The following is a 22,433-nucleotide window of genomic DNA, read 5'->3' on the forward strand; positions in this document are numbered from 1 at the left end:
CCAGCCTGTGTGTTATCTTGTGCTTGCCTCTGCTTCTTTAGTATCAACAATACCTAACTAAGAACTGTTTTACCCTCTCAGGTGTCAGTGTGGCTACCTGCATGGCCATTTTGCAGGTAGGTAGCGGCTTGCAGCTCCGCTCTGCCTCCACTGGGACTAAAGAAGAGGACTATGAAAATGATGCAGCCACAATTGTCCAGAAATGTGTGAGTATTTGCATTATAAAAGACATGCTCACATGTGAGTTTTGCAACATCATTTGTTTTGCTTTTATCATCTCCCATTTCATTTTCTTTTGTGGGACCAGGTACACTTAGATACACACATCCAAAAAGAGTCCAATGAGTCCCAAGTTATGTTGAAATAAAATGCATATTTAAGTATTTATTAAATACTTTCCAAAAATTATCAGGGCAGTTCAAGAGATAGAAATCAGTCTTTTTAATTCCAGGAAAAAATAAAAACAAGACAAAAGGATAAATCAGGATTCAAAACTAATGTGGTTCAAAGAAAATGTATGCTCCAACTAGTCCCTCACGGAAAAAAAAATCCTCCCAAACTGTTTCTTGTCTATCTTACCTGAAACTTCCTGCCTGAACATAGCCCCTCTCCTCCCCATGCAATTTTCAGCAGTAAAGCAAGGTGGGGCACTCAGATAAATACACCTGTAACAGAGTATTATGTAAACAATCCAAAATAGCAATATGTCAATATTAGAATAAAGAGAATACTCCAAATAAGTCATCATGGCTCCAACTTAATTTCTGGTGTGGCCAAAATAATGCTCTTTACTGGCTTGCATGTCGTGACTCGTGACTACCAGGTGTTGTTCACATACTGGGTTAAAATCAGTGTTGGGTGACTTCAAATAAGAACAGGGATTTGTGGGAAAATACATTTGTATTCGGACTTGGGCTGTGGGGCTGACTTTTTCATATTTTGAACATTGCATCAAATCTATTGAAAACAATGTATTTTTGGAATTAGGTTTTCACTTTGTCCTGGGTGCTCCCATTTAAATAAATACAAGTATTTAATTCAAAGAAGACTGATGGCTTTGGCTATTTGTATTGCCTGAATAAAATGTGATGTAGGCTTCATGTAGGAACATTTGTCACCTTGGATATTTTTGGTGAATGCCCTATAAAGTCAATTACTAATAGGCCTATTTGTCCGTCACAACTACAGTAGGGTGGCTTACCATATGTCTATATTTGTTTGGTAGGACATGGTATAGTACATTAAAATGCTAACGAGTACAATATTTGTGTGTGTAACAGCTGGAGATCTATGAAATGATTGGGCAAGCCATCAGTAACTCCCGCAGGGCTGGAGGTGAGGTGAGTACCAGCTTTAAGTGCTCAAATGTTATTGGGGAAGCTTCTTTGATACAAAGAATAACACTAGTTCAACCCTGTCTAGCCATACTGAAATGTTTTTAGTTGAATGAGACTATGCCACTTCATCAGTATAACCGTTTTAGAGTGTGATTTTTTTTTTTAAATAGCTTTTCAGTTGCATTCCCAAATAGTAATAGTATTGTGCAACCTTTTTGTGTTCAACAGCATTATCAGAACTTCCAGCTGCTGGGAGCCTGGTGCCTTTTGAACAGCCTGTACCTGATTCTCAATCTGAGCCCCACTGCCCTGGCGGATAAAGGGAAGGAGAAGGATCCCCTGGCTGCCCTGCGAGTCCGGGATATTGCAGCTCGCACCAAGGACGGAGCAGGATCGCCTAAACTTGGTCCTGGCAAAGGGTAAATGCCAATGTACCGTATATGTAATAGAATGCCACATAAGAATGCAATTTTTTTATAGGGTCACTGTGTGCTCAGTTTTGTCCATTAATTTGCCTCCTTTGGCATTTTGAAAGGTGGAACTGCGCAGGGTTGGCATTTGGTCCAATGGAGATGTGAAAAGTTGTTAGTGTATTAATGTGACAGTCATTTATAATGCCACTTCCAAATAACCTAAATCATCTTGTTGAGGCTTCGTGCACCTCCATTTGTGATTAATGTGTAGTATCTGTTCATTTTTCTTTTCTCCTCAAGACACCAAGGGTTTGGAGTTCTGTCGGTAATCCTGGCCAACCACTCCATCAAACTCTTGACTTCCCTTTTCCAGGATCTGCAAGTCGAGGCCTTGCATCGGGTAAGTGTAAGCAACAAACCAATTCCCTCACTCTTCTGCCACTTTTATTGTTGGATAAGATGTTGTCCAGTCAAATCCGGTCAATAAATTAAGGTCTTGAAAATTTCTGACATTTTGAAATGGGACATCATACCTGTGTGGCGATTTCCTCTTCCTCTTCCCCAACCCGCCACCTACAGGGTTGGGCAAGTGACGGTCCACCAGCCGAGCTCAACATCATGGCCCAGAGTACCTCCATCCAGAGGGTCCAAAGGCTTATCGACTCTGTGCCCCTGACCAATCTGCTCTTCACCCTTCTCTCCACTTCCTACAAAAAGGTACAATCAATCTTTATACTCATAAACCTGTAATATGTACTATTGCGAATTATCGTGCATTATTTCTTCTAGCTCAGTTTTTAGACATATATTTTCACAAAATTAACTTCAATACAATTTTGCTCTTTGTTTCCTAACGTCACTGCAGTCTCGCCTGTTATGGGTTCCCTTACAAAAAAACGGTATTCCTGTATATTTTAGAATCTAAAATCTAATATGGAACTCATCGATCTCTAATATGTCTAGTCTACAAGTGCGCACATCATGTCTGTCATTTGGCAATGCAGTAGCTCTGTACTCACCTTGACAGACTAGCCCACAGAAGACAAAAATAGTAAAAATACCTATGTTATTGTTCACTAACTGAACTATAGTGCCACTGCCACCATCGCAGGAATAACGACTATAGATTTGATGTTACGGCACTAACGGCAGGAGCACCAGGAGGAATTCTCCAGGTCTACAGCTTACAGTAGTCTACAGTAGCATAGTAGTATAGTAAGCTATTTATTCTCAAACGACGTTGACATTAGTAGGCTAAATTAACGGACGTAATAACATGAACGACCTGTCAGAGGAGCTCTCTATTGCTCATTTTCCCCCAATACGCCCGCAGACCTTCTGATAAATCCCTCTGTTGCGAGTCATGGTCTACAGGTGAGGATATTCCCGCTGTTCTGTCACTCTCTCCTCAAAACCATCGACAATATTTGTATTCCCCTCGTCAGCAGGATAGCTGTTTACATCTCCATGGCAACGATAGAACGTCACACACCTCTTTTGCTTGCGGAAAGCCAGATCACCTGTCTAAATGCACTTCCTGTGTGAAAAGGCAACGCTGGCTCATTTACGGGCCTTCCTAACTTTGTGTCAAAGTGGTAACTTGTTTGATCATGGGCTGACTCTGGCCAAGAGACAGAGGAGAGCGGGGTGCAGTCCAACAGTCTCCTCTCTTCATTCTGATTTGTCAGCTCGCCAAGTGTGGTCCACATCATGTGCTCTCCTAAAAGTAGAGTTTTTCAAAGCAGCAACTGTTTTGGTAACAAAGGCACTGGCAGTTTGAAAAGAAAGTGGAGTAGTTTGAACACACCTAAACACTTGCGCTCTTACTTCCTGTTTCCATTAGGCCTGTGTCCTTCAGCGTCAGAGGAAGGGTTCAGTCAGCAGTGATGCCAGCGCCTCCACAGATTCTAACACTTACTATGAGGATGACTTCAGTAGTACAGAGGAGGATAGCAGCCAAGGTACTGTATACGTCAGCTCTTTAGAAACCTTCCTACAACTAAGCTCATGCTAGAGAAACTGAGCAGTTATATAACTATAAGGTGCTTTCAATAAAAGCATCCAGTAAATTGTATGTTAAGTTCATATACACAAAAAGGGCATTAACCAGGTCAGTCCTCAGGCAATAGACTAGACATTATTGGCTCTTGAATCCTTTCCATAGAAATGTAGGTGAACCAATCCAGATCTTTAATAAATTAGAAGGATTCTTGGGGTAAATTTTGCTACATTTTATTGCTATTAGAGAACATTGCATTAATATCGTAAAAAAATAACAATAATTTGCTTGTTAATGGTTATTCATTTGTCAATCAATGCCGTAGAGATGCAGTGCAGCAAAAAATGCCTGTCAGCGTGTTCTTTAATGTTTTGTGTGTTTCCTAAATAAAGTAAACCGGTGGCTATGGGACTGTTGAGTAAAATACAGTTGACACTTTAACCACTGGTGATAAAAGCTGGGAGCATGTGGGTGGTTTAGGGTAGGGGTAGGACCATTATCCATGTTGAAAACGATTAGCTGTTTTGTTGAGGGAAAAACTTGCCTAAAATGCCATAAGGCTGAATGGCCACACCACTGTACCATGAACTTCAAGGTAGCTTATTTGTGCTTGTATGAGTCTGGACAGACATGGATGTAGACTGCAACTTGACTTGTTAGTGGAGGCATACAACTGTGTGGTAGTTATTTCTAGTTTTAATGTCACTTAATGCTTAAACTGTTAATTGTTGACATCCCTAGATGCAGCAGTAAATGATTTTACATACACAGCTTACTTTTGGATTATACTTTTGACATAAACCACCTTTTTGAGTACACAGTATAGCTTATTTTGATGAGTATTAGCTGTGTTAAATCCGGAGTTCCTTTTTCGCTTTTCAGCAACTGCTACAATGCAGTGAAACTCTACAGGGGTTAGCTCTGTCATTATCGTTCCACTAGCTCTATTGAAGGCAGGCACATTGAAAAATACCATTGTAAAATAATAGAAAATAAGTTGTCTCTCCAAAAACAACTTCTGATCAAACTGTTAATTCGGCTGAATTTTCCAGTATTCCTCTTTAAGTGGATATTCACCCATATAGAACTTCAGTATAAGTTCACTAGTTATGGTGATGATGGCAGTTTTTGGCTCTTGTCTAGCAGCTGCACAGCATTGTAGGTGTCAAGAACTAGTTTGACGCTTTTGATATTTTGCCTTTTGATGTCACCAGTCCACTACCACTCAACATGTCATGTGATCCCCTACCACTCAACATGTCATGTGATCCACTACCACTCAACATGTCATGTGATCCATGGCACATTTCTTACCTCCACTCCAAGCAATTGATGTCCAAAGATTTGTGTCTTTTTTCAGACGATGACAGTGAGCCCATCTTAGGACTTTGGTTTGAAGAGACAATCTCTCCCACCAAAGACAAAGTGGCTCCTCCACCCCCTCCACCACCTCCACCCCTGGAGACCTCCCCCAGACTGAAGAGCCCCAGCAAGCAGAATCCCAGTGAGAATGGCAACATTTTAGCTGGCCGCAAAGACCCAGAGCTGGTGAGGACTTTTGTTTTATTTTTATTTTATTTATTTATTTTTTATTTTCTCTTTTGTTGTGTATATGTTTTTTAAATGAAATGGTTGCATAGTATACCTTTAAACATGTATTAGCATCTTTCCCCGACACAGAATTCTTGGTTATTTTAATGACCAGTTGTGGGAGTGTGTGTGTTCTTGAACATTTTCGTTAATCCAGTTTTTGGTTTTTACAATGATAGTATAATTCTGGTTATCTCTCTTGTTACAGCATATGATGACAAGGTTTTTCAGTAGTAAACTCGCAACAACTGCACAACTCAGCATTGTTTTTCCTCCCTCTAGTTCCTCAGTTTAGCCTCCAGCATTTTGAACTTCATCACCACCTCCATGCTCAAGTCCAGAAACAACTTCATCCGCAACTACCTGAGCGTGTCCCTTACAGAGCAGCACATGGCTACACTGGCCAGCATCATCAAAGACGTGGACAAAGATGTCAAAGGTAAGCAAGGAAAAAATGTCTGTTTATTATAAATGTCACATTATCTAAACCAGGGGTGTCAAGCTAGGAATAGGAAGGTCGTAGAAAGTCTGGTTTCGAGGGGTGGTTAGGGGGAGGAAAGGGGGTGGGGCTAGGGAAAAGGGCATACCTAGGGATAGTAAGGTCGTAGAAAGTTGGGGTTCGAGGGTTGGGTAGGGGGACTGGCTGGGGGGTTGTTGGTGGTTTAGGGGCAGGAACATTGTCCATGTTGAAAACGATTAGCCATGTTGTTGAGGTACCCCAAACATCCACACCACTGTGCCGTGGGCTTCAAGGTATTTGTGCTTGTATGAGTCTGGACATGGTCAGACATTGATGTAGACTGCAACTTGACTTGTCGGTGGAGGCATACAACTGCGATGCGGTATTTCTATTTTATTTATTTTTTTACTTTAATAACTTTTTCCTCTGGGACATCTTTGTTGAGGCTGTGGAGTAATAATCAAAACGTTATACATGATGACTAAAGAAGGCTTCGTGCTTTTTCTAGGCTCTTCAGACGAAGTCTTTTCTTTAGCCCTGTATCACTTCAACCACACCCTGGTGACATCAGATCTCCCATCTCCAGCCCTGCAGGTAAGGGCGAAGTCATTACTTCTTTGTAGATATATTACTTTGCCTCCAGTAGCTCACTCACCAAAAGGAACACAGACTTGTGAGTGACCAAATAAGCTTGTAATCAATTAAGGTTGCCCAACGAGAAGATTTTGGAACAGTTTGGAACGCTAATTAATTAATGCCTACTAATTGTATTTGTCTTGTCTTTTGCAGAGCACCCTTCTTCAGCAGCTGGGAGTTGCTCCCTTCTCAGAAGGTCCATGGCCTCTCTACATTCACCCGCAGTCATTGTCAGTCTTGTCTAGACTTCTCCTCATATGGCAGCACAAAGCCAGCCTGCAAGGGGAGCCAGATGTGCTCGACTGCATGAAGGTCTGGGAAAGGTATGGTAACATTGCTTTTCTCATCTTGGTAAATGTCTTTTGTCAGTGATGCTGAGGTGCAGTTCAGTCAGGTGAACTAATCTGTCCACTCTGTCTTTGACTACTTATGTCAACATCTGAGGAAAAATGTATACCGTAAATTCCGGACTATAAGCCGCACCTTTTTTCCCGTTTTTTGGGCTTTTTTGGCCCCTGCGGCTTATATAACGGTGCGGCTTATCTATGGATTTTTTCCCAAAAAAAAAAAAAAAAATCTCTCTTTTTTAGCACTCTTTCTAACTATAAAGCCACTTCTGTTTTAATTTCCTCTCTTGCCCTCTTTTCACCACACTGTATGACACTGTATGACACTGTGTGCACTGTAAATAACAACACAGGTGGTGTTGTGTTATGTTGTTTTGTTGAAATGTTAATAAATGGGAGCATTACATATGGTAATTAACTCATTGAGTGCCATGGACGTCTTTCGACGTCCAATTAAATAGTGACGTAGAGTGCCACGGACGTCTTTCGACGTCCAATGCGTTTTTTGACGGTGGGATGTCGATCAAAGCCTTCCGCATCTCCTGTACAACTATTATAGCTATTGGAGGTCTATAACCTATTTTACAGAACCCTTAGGTGGCGACAGTGCTCTCCAGGTTAACAGAAAGGCAGAGAAAAACAGAGAATAAGTCGTTGGGCAAACGGAAATCGCATCGCATCCGTATGCATCGATATGCATGAAGCGTTTTAACGTTAGATGTGCCTGCAGCACCAGCAGCCAATCTGCTCCCACAATTGAGCTCCTCCATGTCCGCTGCAACAGCCTATTCGCATGATCAGCCATGGAGTTGTTTTTATTCTCAACTGGAAGCATAGGAGCCGGTGACAAACACACGCGGAAGCTGTAAAAAAGCTGGATGTCGCGACGCGCACCCTTCACAGTGCAGAGCAAACTCAGCAGAGAGCCACCTCCCATAAGGAGGAGTGTGCAGTTGAGAGGGGGGGGGGGGGCACGCAGAGCAGCACACACACAACACCCAGACAGACCCAGGCAGCAGGACAGGGTTGGCAAACGCAAGCCAGAGTCAGTGATGTGTTTGAAATGTTTAATTTCACAAAAGGGCCATTATCTCAGCTTCTAGAAAAAAAATGCTCTTTTTTGTTAAATCAAGCTATCTTCTCCGGCTGATAACTAAAGAACGGAAAATGATATCAATAAACCTGTTTTTGCTGATGATAGAAAAGAGTCTCATCGTTCTTTTTGCGTGTTCATTGTTTACATAGTAATATCACACAATATTCTGTGGGCCTCGAGAAATCACTGAAAAAAGCTCTGAAACTCTGGCACTGGGAGCGTCCGTTCTCCAAAAGTGGCTGGCACTCAATGAGTTAAACATTAAAACACAAAAAAAAAAAAAAAAAAAAAAAAAAAATACCATTAAAACACCCGCGGCTTATAGTCCGGTGCGGCTTATATAAGAAAAAAATAGTCAACTTTGAAGGTGCGGCTTATACACCGGTGCGCCTTATAGTCCGGAATTTACGGTACTATGTATGCTACTGGAAATACACAATCTTATGCATCAATGTTGGAGCTTTTTCGTCACAATTTAGATATTTTTTTTCACATGGATTATGCTGCACTTTTGCAGTGTGTTTTGAAATCATTAGCTGTCAGTAGCTTGCATAACCACAAATGCACCATGGGACTGTCCAGAATTTGGCCCTGTTCTTGAGATGCATACTACGTTATATTTGCACACAGTTTACATGTATCTTATTCTTTATATACTTTCCCCCCCTCCATTTTCTCTACCTACCTATGCTACCTTCCCCCTCCTGCTCTCATAGGTTTTTGGGGACACTGAAGCAGCACACTATCCAGGGCTCTGTTCATGGGGAGGATGACCTCAACGTGGAGCACCTCCAGCTCCTGATGCTTCTCTTCCACAACCTGTCGGAGCGTGGACGGCGGTCCATCCTCACCTTGGTCACCCAGGCCATCACTGAAGTAGCACAGAGCAGAGATTCACAGCTGAAGGCTGTGCCCCTCAACCTGGCCCGCCTGCTGTTGGTCTTTGACTACCTGCTGCACCACTACTCCAAGGCCCCCTTGTACCTTTTTGAACAGGTTGAATGCTCATTTTCTAATGATGCTTATCCTGACTCTTGTCCTGATAGTGAATGGGCTATATATTATTTTAATACTGCTTAGGAGTCATGTAAAAAAAAATCCAAAACTAACTAATTCTCTAAAAGCCGATTATTAATAATAAGGATAGTAAAAGAAAATCCTCACAATCCCCAGTTGAATGATTAAGGAGCAGCACCTAGTTTTACATCTTGCTGATATCACTGATTCATGTCTTAGTTCTTTGGTTTTTGATTTAGGTCGACAGTTGTTTGAGTTCAAAATGTGACTACCAGGGCTGTAGGAATAACACCCAAATGAAGTGGCATTCAACTTAAATTCACACAAAACATTGTTGTAATGCTGAATCTTTTGAGGAATGTACAGGACGTGATTATGCATGTGGATCTGAAGACTGCAAAAAGAGACTTAACTCTCCACAATGAATGTTATTTGTAGGTGCAGTACAACCTCCTCACCCCACCATCCACCGGGCCTGCTTCTGTTCAGGATGGAGGCAAGCGCAGTGGTCTCCCACTCTACTATGGCTTCAAAGAGGTGGAGGAGAACTGGGCCAAACACTGCTCAACAGGTAAGACCATGGCAGAATATACTACGGTACTGTATTCGTTTTTTTTCTTAATCTTTTTAAACCTACCTACTGGCCACAGGTGGTGGTGGATTCCAAAATTCTCGAGACACTTTGACTATTTAACCAATCAAATTGTTTATCAGAATAGAGCAATGGTTGAATACCTGCCATATTATGAGTTTGGAAGTATAAGGTTTCATCTGGGTGGAGTGCAAACAAATATAATACCCGGTTATTGTTTATAGTGCTATATAGTGCTTTTCTATAACTCAAAGTCCCATAACACTATACACTGAGGGGCGGTGCTAGTGAGACAATAGAGAGACAAACAGTGGGCAAAGATAACACAGACAGAAGGGTGGATGGGGCGGGAGGGGGGCTAACAGAAGGCAATGGAGAAGAGATGGGTCTTGAGGCGGGATTGAAAAACTGTGAGGGACTCGGAGTCTCTGATGTCTTGGGGAGGGAGTTCCAGTCAGAGCCTGGAGAAGGCTCTATCCCTGAAGCTGCGCAGGTTGGACTTGGGAGTGGAGAGAAGGCCGGCTTAGGTGGATGAGGAGTTTGTAGTTGATCCGGTTGGAGACAGAAAGCCAGTGAAGTTATTTTAAGACCGGGGTGATGTGGTGCTAAGATTAGGTTTGGGTAAGAAGTTGGGTGGCTGCGTTCTGTACCAGTTGGAGTCTGCTGATGTATACTTGAAAAATAAATCATGTCTGCTGTAATATACTGTAGGGGGCATGTACCTTTTTACTGTTCAGGAGATAATAAAATGATTTCTGCAATGGTAGCTGGACAGTAAAGAGTAGGGCAGCATATACAGTATAACATTAGTCAGGATAGGGGCCCTTGTAGTCATTAGTGGAAATGTACATTTTAAATGTACATTTAAAATCTTGCCAAGGGCTCCTGGAACTTATACATATAAATATACATTTAGATTTCTTCATCTGTGATGTGGATGTAACTATTTTTAGATGCACTACGTGAGGCACTAATAGTATATTTTCATGTACTTTACCCTTAGATTCAACCGTTCAGCCTAAATTCTACTGCATCCTGTCCCCTGAGGCATCTGAAGATGATATCAGCAGACTTGACAGCAAGGTGAGACTCTCATATCTTGTTTAAAATTAGATTCATTCATACACTTGTGTGAATTCTGTCTTGCAGTAAGCCTGTGTTATTGAGAGGGCATCTTGCACACTTTGAAAGGATTTACAGCCGCTATTTTTGCTTCTTTTTGTGTTTCTTTGTACTTGGTTGTATTTCAACATAACTCTTTTCTGCTAGGTCTTTCCAAAACTCTTTAATGGAGCAGTGAAATATGATGAACTGTACTCCTGGCTCATCTCACTCCTGGCAGCAGGCTCTGAATTGGACACAGCAAGGAGACAGGAGAACAAACCCATCACACCTATGGTAAGAACCCAGGAGTCAGGACACAAACAAAGCTGTTTCAACAATTTATACATGAACCATTTTTCATGCGTCCCATGATAATTGTTCAATTGTAATAAACTAGGCCTAGGCTCAGCCGCTGCTCGGCTGCTGCATGGCCTCGCCTGCCTTATTGTGTGTGTTGCTCACTAAATGTTATTGCTCATATTTATATATGTTATACTCAATTTTGTAGATAGGTAGGTAGATAGATATATATATATATATAGATAGATAGATAGATAGATAGATAGATAGATAGATAGATAGATAGATAGATAGATACTATTTGTATTTGACTTAAAAAAAATACAAATGGCTTTCCAGAAAACCCTAAATATAGGAATAATAGGAAAAGTGTATAATGATGCTTAACTCTAAGATAATTTAATTGATGCAAAATATAATCCCAAATGTGCTTGGAGAAATTCTTTACACTTTGAATTAGCAGAATCTTACTATCATTAAAAGTAGCGAAGGTCTTCACAAATTTTCCATGTAAAGGTCTAGTTTATTCAACATTATTTAAAAAGCCTCCAGCTAGTTACTAGAGCATGAATGTGAAGTGGCGAAATGCCCGTTGGTAAGAAATTACATCCAAAAATCTGCATCTGCTGAATGACTGTGTTTTATGTGGCACAGGAGGCCTGCTCCCTTCAGTACTACTTCCTGGTGCTGTGGAGGATCCTGGGAATTCTGCCACCCTCCAAAGCCTACATGGAGCAGCTGAAGGCTGGCTGCAGTGATCCGAGTGAGAGCGACATCCTCCACACACTGCGATGGTCCTCCCGTCTCCGTGTGGCCACCTACGTGACCTGGATCAAGGTCTGTTCATGTGTGCATGGACAAATTACTGTTCACTTACATGATAAATGCCTAGAACAGATAAATGCCTTGTTTTAGAAATGAATGCAATTTTCTGGCAAATTTCCTTTCCTGAAATAATTGCAATTATCTAATTATCACGTTTTCAAAGTCAGAGTGCAAATGTACTTCACCCTATGACATGTAATGGCTCTTTATACTGCATGGCATCACCTTTATGGTTTATTTTGAGGTGTGACTATGCCCATGTCATCATTGGCAGGAACACTTGGTGAAGCAGGGAATGAAAGCAGACCAAGCAGCTTCTCTGGTGGAGACGACAGCTACTCAGTGTAGCACTGTCAAGTATGACGTGGAGCTTGCAGAGGAGTACATTGCCAGACAGGTAATGACCAAATACAAATGACAAAAGCCTTTGTTGTCCAAACTGAAGTTTGAACACAAGGCTCACTTTTTGACGGATTGTTTCTGTTGCAGATTTCTGCCTTTTCCAGTGTGGACCCGAGCGCTATCCTTCCACTTCACCAGGTGCCCTCTCTACAAGCAATCTACACACTGGATGCAGTCATTTCTAAAGTGCAAGTCTCTCTAGATGAGCATTTGTCCAAGGTTGCTATTGATGCAGACACCCATAAGTCATCCGAGATCACCAAGAACCTGCTGCCTGCTACACTACAGCTCATCGATGTTTACACTGCCTTCACAAGGTGAGATTGGATTCCCCCACTTCCTAACTTCTGCATCTGTTGTTCACCATTAAACACGGTAAAAGTTAAAAGCCTGGATCACCTTTTAAATCTAGCATTCTGAATAAAAGGATGTGAATTTTTACCTTATGCCTTTTGGCATTTCCTTATTTTCCCCCCACAGCTGGTTATTGTTGTCCTTTTTTTTCCTGATTCCCTGATTTAAGTAGCCTAATAAGCTGCTGAACATTGAGAGAGTCGTTCATTGGAAATTAAACTACAGAGGAAATTATTTAAACCAAACTTGTGTCGACTAGGTCTTACCTACTGATGAGCCTTCCGCAGGAAGGGGAGAACAAGCTGACTGATGCCAAACTCCAAGGTTATGCAGCAGCTCTCTCCATTGGTTCCACACGCTGCAAGGCCAACATCCTCGGTACGTCATACATTTACCCAGCAACTTGTTACAAATACATTTGCACAGTCACATACCAACAGTTCTTATATTTTGTTTTTGCTGATTGAGTCAGTATATTTTTTATCGTGTGGTCTCCAGGCATGAATTTTCACCAAATGTTTTGATGTTAACCTTATTTTTGACATAATTTCACAGGCCCTGGTGTTATGCAGAATTTGCCGTCGGCTGTGCAGACAATATGTGAGACATGGAACAACATCCACACCAATGAATTCCCCAACATTGGCTCATGGGTATGTGACCAAAGTTGATGCTTATGGTTCACTTTGTCTCTGATCCCGTCTCTCTTAATTTCCACCCTGACAATTAATCTAAACTGTAATAAACAAATGAGTATTCTGTCTCTTCTGTCACAAAGCGTACTGTACCAACAATCAAGAGACTAATAGTCTGGTTTTACTCTTCAGCGAAATGCATTTGCCAATGACACCATCCCATCAGAGAGCTACATCAGTGCCATCCAGGCGGCCCACCTGGGCACACTGAGTTGCCAGTCGCTCGCCCTGGCCGCTTCTCTCAAACACATCCTGCTCTCTTTGGTCCGCCTCACTGGAGACCTCATTGTGTAAGTGCCTGTTGAGTCATTGTAAAAAAAAACTGGATCATTTTAACCCGTGTGATAAACTAATGTAACTTAAAGAAACTAGTTTAAATAAACACTAGTTTAATTGCTACCAACCTTCTCACTGCACAATGGCAAGTTGATAAGAGTTTATTTGCCTAAATGTATCTGCGATCCTAATGAACAGCCAATTGTCCATTTAATCTGATTGGTAGCTGAGTAAAGTGCGTCGGTATGAAGCAGTTGGAGATGGGGGGGTTTATCTCTGGGACAACCTGCCAGCTCTAGTTAACATGCTCACATCTCTCCTCCCCTCAGCACAGAGGAGCTGAATCCCTCGCAGGTTGTGCGCTCTCTGCTGCCGCTCCTCCTGGAGAGCAGCACCGAGAGCGTCGCAGAGATCAGCAGCACCTCGCTGGAACGCATCCTCGGCCCGTCTGAGTCCGACGCCTTCCTAGCCCGCATCTACGAGCGTCTGGTGACCGGCTGCTACAACATCGTTGCCCACCACTCAGACCCCAATAGGTAAGACATGGGTTAACCCATTGATACCTGATGCACGTGGTTCACGGTCTTAAAGGGATACACACACAAATGAGGGATATACACGCAAATGCTGCATCAGGTATCAATGGGTTAATGTAATGCAATATTTTATTAAGCCCCCTTCCCCTCCACATTGAGGTCAGAGGCCAGTTCCATATTGGGGCTCTCTAATGGCGGATTCATATACTGTATTAAGCGGCGTTCACACCCAACGCGCTTTTTTCAGTTAGAACGCTATGGAAATCATGTTGAGAGCGCTTCCATTGTGCACATAAACACAGCGCACGGAGCGGTTTTTGTGTGCTTCATTTTGTTTCCCCCTGCCGTCGCGTGCAGTACAGTTTAGTACGCAACGAACATATGGACGGTAGCCAGCTGGTTTCGTCTGTTTGATGTTGTTGACTGTCAACATGAAAGCCAGATTATTGCCAATTCTGGCAGCAGAGGATCCCTCTCGGAGGAGAAAAGTTAGGATGAGTGAAAAGACGAGCAGCGCGCTTTTCCTCCAAATGTTCACCTTTTTTCAGCTTAAAAACGCCCAGAGCGCTCCGACAAAAAAACTAGAGGCTACCAGCGTTTAAACGCCAGGTGCGTTCCTTGAAAGAGGAGCTCGTTTAGCGCATCCTTACATAGAGAATGACTTGCAGAAAGACGCTGGCAGCTCAAATGAGTGCGTTGTGTGTGAACGCCGCATTACAAAGCTTTTTTAAGGTATGCATTCATTACATTGGGTTATATTATGTCATTTAGCTGACACTTTTATCCAAAGCGACTTAAAAAAAATCTTACATACCGTACATTTTGTCAACATAGTAGTGCATTCAGTGATTATTGTTTGACCTGTCATCATTTTAGTGGTTTGGATGAGTCTGTGCTTGAGGAATGCCTTCAGTACCTTGAAAAACAGCTTGAGAGCAGTCAAGTCCGGAAGGCCATGGAAGAGTTCTTTTCGTTCAGGTAAATGCCCAACTGACATCACAGGCTACATTATAACACATTTGATACAGCTGTGTTGCTTATCTTGTGCTCTTTCTTTCCCCAGCGGGGAGCTTGTGCAGATTATGATGGCGACAGCCAATGAGAACTTGTCAGCAAAGTTCTGCAACAGGGTGCTGAAATTCTTCACCAAGCTCTTCCAGCTCAGTAAGTTGACCACCATCAAACCCATGTGTTGACTCCTCCACTAGGAATTTGATATGCAGTCATTTTAGGTGCACTGAATTATATATGACAGGGATCCTCTATTTCCATAAAAGATCAAATGCATTGAATTTGATTTTAAGTTGCAGTTCATACGCTGAGAAATTTGAACTTTATTCATTAAAGTATTTTTTTAAATGTTTTAATGATAAATTACTTTGTGAATGAAAATGCACTGAGATTTTCCCAGACATGAACATAGCAGCCGCACTATTTTTCACTTTCCTTCCCTGTCTGTATGATGACTGTTTGATTGTCGGTAAGCTCAGCCAATAACCCGCCCGTGGTGCTGTCCTTCACAGCCGAGAAGAGCCCGAACCCCAGCCTGTTGTGTCTGTGCGGCTCTCTGGCTCAGCTGGCCTGTGTGGAGCCTTCGCGCCTCCAGTCCTGGCTGACGCGCATGACGGCCACCCCGCCAAAGGACTCTGAGCAGCTGGAGATAGTACAGGAGAACCGGCAGCTTCTGCAGCTGCTCACCACCCATATTGTGCGTGACAACAGCCAGGTGGGCGAGGGAGTGTGCACCGTCCTCCTCAGCACGCTCATTCCTATGGCAACAGACATGCTGGCCAATGGCGATGGGACAGGCTTTCCTGAGCTGATGGTCATCATGTCCACACTTGCCAGCGCTGGACAGGGAGCCGGGCACCTGCAACTGCACAGGGCCGCTATCGACTGGCTGACTAGATGGTAAGACATGACACGACAGGACAAAGCTTACATTACATTAGTGGCCTGCATGGAATTTCTCATCAACTGTTCTGGGACTGAAGTCTTTTCAGTTTATCACCTTTTTGAGAGAAGACATGGTTGGATGACCTATCTTTAACCATGATCAAGCATCCAAAGAGTAAATTTGCTGAGTATTTATTAAACTACTCCTCTGTTTTTATGCAGCAAGAAGTATTTGACACAGAAGAATGTTGTGGAAAAAGTGAGCACAAATCTGTCACATGGCAAGGTAAGCTTTTATTCCAGCACTATTTTAACAGAGCTTTTCACAGTTCACATTCTTTGTGAACTGCCAGATTAATTTGGCTCCTAACTCTGCCCTAACAATGCTGTACATGTGGTAATTACAAAGTGATGTGTCTGCGATTTTAATGTGTTCACCCCCAAAACCTCAGGAACTCTAGCTAGATAATCCTGTCAAACATCTTTCCAACGTTCTATGAAACCAGATACGATAAGTTAACCCCGGGCTAGATATCCCCCTAGTTTGTGCAGTGTGAAAAGCCCCTATGTGCTCTTCCTTCTCCTGAATAAAGTGATTCTTTTTGTGTACCTTTTCCTTGTTTTCAGCACGCCAGCATGCTGGAGTGCTCGTGCCACATCATCTCCTACCTGGCGGATGTGATGAACGCCCTGAGGCAGAGCAGCGGTCAGGGTTCCTCAGCAATTCTGATGGAGGGAGAAGAGAAGGCCATGGAAGTGGACTCCGACTGGGTGGAGGAGCTTGCCGTTGAGGAGGATGATTCCCAGGCAGAGGACTCTGTGAGGATCTCTTTCCCCATGTCTCTGTTTTCAAACAAGGCCCCATGTTTTGATCGTGTGTATGGCTTAAGCATGTTGGAGAAACGGCTGCAGATTTTTTTTCCTCCATCAGTAAAAAAAATAAAGATGGGTTGTACAATCTGTCTTAGATGTAGCCCTCATCTCTTCACATATGGGACTTCATCTGGAGTCAGAGCTAGGTTCTAATCTACAGGTTTACATTATTTAAAATCTACATTTCTCGACTAGATGAAAAAGCCAGTGAAGCAAAACCAGGTGATTGGTCCTAGGAAATAGAAGGGAAAAAATCCACTCAAATGGTTGCTGACCATTGGTCGCAGAAAGTTCCCCCTCTCTGTTCCTGTTTGCATCAAGTCAAAGTGATTCATAAAGCGCTTTAAACAAGCTGGTTTCTCTGAAAGTTTGTTTCAGGAAACAAAAGATACAACTGTAAGTCTCTCCACTGAACAGAGATGCCATAAAATAATCTGAAGAAAACAAGGATAAAATGATTAGCTGTACCTCCCTACAGGTATCCTGAGGGAATGAGCAACCATTTTAAATCGGACAGCAGCACATGTGTTTGTGATTCCCCCAAAGAGTTTGGTAGCAACATTATTAGGGAGATGCAAGCATCATTCAGTAGCAGGGACATGACCATGTTAAAAGGCTGTACCACTTGATTTGATTTTTACAAAAAAGGTTTTACTGTAGGTAAAATACTCAGCAGATGCCTCTTATGTCGCTTGACTCAGTTTTCACTTACATAAAGTTCATTGTGAACATGTTTGTCTTTCTTTGACAGGACGAAGACTCCCTCTGCAATAAACTCTGCACCTTCACCATCACTCAGAAGGAGTTCATGAACCAGCATTGGTAAAAGAAGCGGCTCCTTCCCAATGATCTCTTTTACTTTACTGTTATCTGGATGACACCAGATTTATTTTTATTACATTTTTTAATGCGTTCAACTTTAGAGGTCTTGAGACGTTAAAAGGTTTGCTTGTGTAAGCTAGGAGGCTATTATACCTGAAACCAGTATTTAATGAACAACTTAGACTACTACTTAAAAATGTATTGCATAGATTCACAGTATCTGGATCAGTAAACTCATGTGATTAGCATACGTTAAAATCTTTGGAGACAGGACCAGAACTCACTATTGACCCTATGTAGAAATTAACCACAATATACCACAATGATATAATTATCTTTAAATGAATCTTTCAATCTACATTTGGTGATATCTTAATTTTTTTCGTAGCACTATTTATGTTACTGGAAAGCTAGTGTGTTAGAAAGCTAAGTAGAGAGAAGTGATGTTAGTGAAGGATGTGCTCGCACTATTTTGCTTCTTTGTGAAAAAAGTACTGTCTCAGCTACAGGATGATGTTATGAAAAAGCAGTTTATGTGTCACACATTTTATTTCCATAATAGCATCAGACACTTATTGACCAGGGGCCAGTTGCACCAAATGGTCTTAACTATGCCTGGTCGTAACTCCTACGTCGGTCTTAGTTAAGACCAGTCTTTAGAGTGGATTTATGCCAGTTGCACCAACAGGGCTTACGTCTGGTCTTAACTACGCCGGTCGTAGCAATGCACGTCCATGTGAATTGCCGGGGAATGCTCCCTGATTGGCCCAAAAATGTGCCACTACGCTCTAATATACAGTCTATGGCCACTACTGTATGTGCATCACTACACCCTCCCTCCTCCCACCTCCTGTGGAAGCTCCGGGGGAAAATGGCGGCGATTGAGTGACAGGCAATCTGAATGAAAATGAATAACGTTCCCAATTCGATGTATTAAATTCTAAAAAAACAACCCTCACGCCACACAACACAAGGCTAAGCCACACAACTAGTTTGTTATAATCGAACGTCATGCTTCGAAGGCGACTTTACGACGATGAGGACGGTGAGGACTCAATCACAGCAGGTCTCCGCTGATAGACTACCACGGAGATCTCTTACAGGCACAGGTTCTTACGCCTCCTCCTGACCAGGCGTAATATTTACGACCGGTCTTAGTGAGAAAAAGCCTTACCTACGTCGGTGCAACCGGCGTAGCTGTTGGGTCGTAAAGTTACGACCAACTTAGCTTAAGACCAGTCGTAAGACCACTTGGTGCAACTGGCCCCTGGCGATTGTGCTTATGTGTATTTTATTTGACCATGGCTAAGAGACAGCGAGTTCTTACCTAGGGCCATATATACAGCACTATTGCGCCAGCATTTATTGTATTTTCTTCTGTCCATACTTCATCTTTAAACGACTTGCATTTTATTTCCCACCACCTGAAGACATCTAAACTTTAGATGTCTTCCTTACCTTTAGATTCTAAAGGCAACTTAATGACATCTTAAAGGTTTTACTAGCAAAACGTTATAACTCCGTTCTTGAGAAATAATTTGCTTGCATAGCTCTACAATGTGATCATGTTTTTGTCACCTCTGTTTTCAACATACATGGGAAGCATGGGAAAAAAATAGATTTGATTGATTTAACTGTTCGTGTAAGAACATGTTTCCTCGGTTGATATAGCCGTCTCCTAACTGTTTAGAGCTAAGCAGGTGGTGTGTTGCTAACACTCGACGTGCTAGCTCAGTCTTGCCTTGGTCCTTTTCGTTTTCACAGGTACCACTGTCACACCTGTAAGATGGTGGATGGGGTAGGTGTGTGCACAGTGTGCGCCAAGGTCTGTCACAAAGACCATGAGATCTCCTATGCCAAATACGGCTCTTTCTTCTGTGACTGCGGTGCCAAGGAGGATGGCAGCTGCCAGGTGAGACCGAATACCTCAGGTCATCATGGGAAGAGAACAACAGCGGTAACTTTGGCTTGCAAATCATTCCCCATTGACTTCCATCCAATCATTTCATTTGGTCAGGGTTCTAGCTAGTCCAACACGCATATGGCCACAAACGAGAGAATTCATGTTGCCTGTGTCTGTTGTGAATATTTTGAGTACTGAAATGGCCAGCTTTCCCAGTTACTCTTACATAAAAGTTAAAAGATTTGTCAATCTGTGCATGTGATGCTAAACAAACCAACATTCACTGCACTTAACCTTTCAACTTAAGCTAATCTTAAATGTACTACAAGTATGATAGGCCAAAATCTGCATCCTGTCTTTGTGTTTCTGAGACTTACCATAGTGTCTTGAGTGTTTTCAGTATGTGTGCTGTGTCTGTGTGTGTGTGTGTGTGTGTGTGTGTGTGTGTGTGTGTGTGATACAGCATTTTAGATAACATAACTAGTGAATGTGTGTCTCTGGCACTGCTCTCAGCCTTTTCTCCTCTGCTTAGGGATGTCAAACAAACGGTAATTTTAAGATCACTTCTTTTAATTTGGTCATGACCATAATTCAGAAATGGATCATTTTGCATCAAAAATATGTGAGTTGAGCTGTGATATTTTACCCCATGATTACACAGTGGATGTATGCGATACTGGCATCTAGTAAATTCCAGTGGTGATCCATTAGTAATTGTTCTAGTACCGCCCCTAAATTCGGATCAATCCATGATTTTCAGTAGCCTTCATCCAACAAAATCCCCCTCACCATTTATTTGACTAACTGCATGCTCCACAACTTGGATTTATCAAAAATAAACACAGACTCGTGGTCTGTTGTAAAGAAGCGAAAGCAAAAGGGGCTGAGAGGGTGACCACTTGTGAAAAGCTTGTACATCCTACCGGAAACTGGTATGATGTGTGTATATGTGTGCATATCTGCAGTGTTTCTGTTCTCACTGCCCTCTTGTGTGTTCTGTCGTCCCCAGGCTTTGGTCAAGCGCAGCCCCAGCAGCGGCATGGGCTCCACCCTGAAAGAGTCTTCTGCCTTCCAGAGTGAGCTGCGTATGCCTGAGAGCGCTATCCGCCACCAGAACGCCTCACCCTCTGACAAGGGCAAGGTCACCATCTGTGATGGCAAACCGGGCGACGAGGACAGACCGAAGAAGAGCAGCGTTTGCAAGAGCATCGAGGGCTGCCAGGAAGAGTTGCTGGCACAAGTGGTGAGAGAAAGTGTTGTTAGGAAGTAGAGTCTAATGCAGGTTTACTCCTGAGTCAGTGTCTCTTCTCTCCACATCTGCCTTTCGCTTCTCAGCCCTCAAAGTAGATTTACCCGAGTAGGACCTGAAGCGTCTGCAAAATGTCTACCATGTGTGACTTGTGGCTTTTGATGTCTTTCTCTGTACCAGCTGGGGTCGTCCACTGCAGCAGTCATCCTGGAGATGCTCATTTTTCTCATGGATGCCATCCAGACCAACTTCCAGCAGGCGTCAGCTGTGGGAAGCAGCAGCCGAGCCCAGCAAGCCCTCAATGAACTCCATACTCAGGACAAAAATGTGGAGATGACTGACCAGTTAATGGTATGATAACCAGTATGGTTGGGATTTTATCCATTCATCTTCTCAGTAATCCAGAAGTAAATATTGACCCGTTGCTTTGATAGAAAAATACATGAGTATATGTAAGTATATATCTAACAAAATTCTTGGAATTATCATTTCAGCTATTTAAACCCTATTAGAAATGCCAGGGATTCCGTTAAGCTTTTTTCTAAACAGCCAATGGAGCCAGCAACATTCCAGAATTCCGGCAATATAGAATATTTACCGGCCCAGTCAAAATGTATTGAAAAAAGATAGATGTACCGGTAATCATTTCTTAAATACATAAAATTGTATAATTATATATATATAATATATATTTTTTTGGAAAAATTGAAAGCTGCTGCTTGTTAAATATACTCCTCGTTAAATGGCAAATCAACGGAGGTTATAGTAGGCTATTTATACTGAAACGACATTGACATTAGTAGGCTAAATTAACGGACATAATAATAAGCTTTACAACCTGTCAGAGGACCTCTCTATCGCTGCTTTTCTCGCAATACGCCTGCAGCAGTTTCTTCACTGATAAGCGCTCCGCTGCATCTCATAAACTCAACTTTTCCTCGCTCAGGCGGCTTCTCATGGCTGTTTGGATCTTGTTCTGGACCATCGTTACATAAAAAGAACTGGCCGAGGGATGTCTGCTTTGACATTTCAGCCTCTTGTGTCAAGCCAAAGCACTGTCAGCCGCGGGATGCTGCAGTGTGCGGCTTTTGCATGGCGTGTTACAGTTAAAGAGCGCCTGCTATATCTTTTCCCTTTTTCACCAAACATTCAACATAGCAGCGGGGCGAAAATATGTCGATATTTAAGTTGTAGCCTATGCAACATCACTTAAGCTATAGGTCGCACAATATTAGGCTATTTTATATAAGGAATCTAATTATTTGGCACATTTCCAACCGCCTACTTGAGCCGGCGACCTTTTAATTTGATGGCCCACGGCAACAAATACTACGGCTAAAAGCCGGCAATAGCCTCGCGACTGTATTTAGAAATGGTTTACATTAAAAGGATAATTGTCCTTATTACCGGTCATTCTGTTCCTCAGGTTCCCACACTCGGCTCCCAGGAAGGAGCCTTTGAGAACGTACGGATGAACTACAGCGGCGACCAGGGCCAGACCATCCGCCAGCTCATCAGCGCCCATGTCCTGCGCCGCGTCGCCATGTGTGTCCTGTCCTCGCCCCACGGCCGCCGTCAGCACCTTGCAGTCAGCCACGAGAAGGGCAAGGTGTGCCACACAAACCAAGGAACTGAATCCACCAGTTGTCCATGCGGCTCTAAAAGGAGGCATGAGAGAGGAATTTGATAGATTTGAAATCTGCAATGGATT

The 22,433-nt window shown here is 42.7% G+C and overlaps 1 protein-coding gene across 1 annotated transcript in view; it reads left to right on the forward strand.

Moving 5' to 3' along the window:
- ubr4 (ubiquitin protein ligase E3 component n-recognin 4) overlaps positions 1 to 22,433 on the forward strand; it is a gene marked incomplete at its 5' end in the record, with an annotated part of 70,136 nt that overhangs the window by 9,555 nt on the left and 38,148 nt on the right. Inside the window, 31 exons of the mRNA XM_083641256.1 lie at positions 82 to 206; positions 1,281 to 1,340; positions 1,566 to 1,756; positions 2,051 to 2,150; positions 2,330 to 2,467; positions 3,594 to 3,711; positions 5,110 to 5,297; positions 5,622 to 5,778; positions 6,308 to 6,393; positions 6,589 to 6,758; positions 8,595 to 8,874; positions 9,334 to 9,466; positions 10,491 to 10,570; positions 10,757 to 10,885; positions 11,546 to 11,728; positions 11,991 to 12,113; positions 12,206 to 12,435; positions 12,732 to 12,850; positions 13,028 to 13,125; positions 13,300 to 13,457; positions 13,773 to 13,979; positions 14,856 to 14,957; positions 15,043 to 15,143; positions 15,503 to 15,890; positions 16,098 to 16,161; positions 16,503 to 16,694; positions 17,500 to 17,570; positions 19,335 to 19,482; positions 20,483 to 20,713; positions 20,903 to 21,073; positions 22,149 to 22,331. Coding sequence (XP_083497382.1) covers positions 82 to 206; positions 1,281 to 1,340; positions 1,566 to 1,756; positions 2,051 to 2,150; positions 2,330 to 2,467; positions 3,594 to 3,711; positions 5,110 to 5,297; positions 5,622 to 5,778; positions 6,308 to 6,393; positions 6,589 to 6,758; positions 8,595 to 8,874; positions 9,334 to 9,466; positions 10,491 to 10,570; positions 10,757 to 10,885; positions 11,546 to 11,728; positions 11,991 to 12,113; positions 12,206 to 12,435; positions 12,732 to 12,850; positions 13,028 to 13,125; positions 13,300 to 13,457; positions 13,773 to 13,979; positions 14,856 to 14,957; positions 15,043 to 15,143; positions 15,503 to 15,890; positions 16,098 to 16,161; positions 16,503 to 16,694; positions 17,500 to 17,570; positions 19,335 to 19,482; positions 20,483 to 20,713; positions 20,903 to 21,073; positions 22,149 to 22,331 — 4,724 coding nt within the window. The remainder of the gene's footprint in view (positions 1 to 81; positions 207 to 1,280; positions 1,341 to 1,565; positions 1,757 to 2,050; positions 2,151 to 2,329; positions 2,468 to 3,593; positions 3,712 to 5,109; positions 5,298 to 5,621; positions 5,779 to 6,307; positions 6,394 to 6,588; positions 6,759 to 8,594; positions 8,875 to 9,333; positions 9,467 to 10,490; positions 10,571 to 10,756; positions 10,886 to 11,545; positions 11,729 to 11,990; positions 12,114 to 12,205; positions 12,436 to 12,731; positions 12,851 to 13,027; positions 13,126 to 13,299; positions 13,458 to 13,772; positions 13,980 to 14,855; positions 14,958 to 15,042; positions 15,144 to 15,502; positions 15,891 to 16,097; positions 16,162 to 16,502; positions 16,695 to 17,499; positions 17,571 to 19,334; positions 19,483 to 20,482; positions 20,714 to 20,902; positions 21,074 to 22,148; positions 22,332 to 22,433) is intronic.

Source organism: Poromitra crassiceps, assembly GCF_964638095.1.
Source record: "Poromitra crassiceps genome assembly, chromosome: 8".
NCBI classification, from domain to species: Eukaryota; Metazoa; Chordata; class Actinopteri; order Beryciformes; family Melamphaidae; genus Poromitra; species Poromitra crassiceps.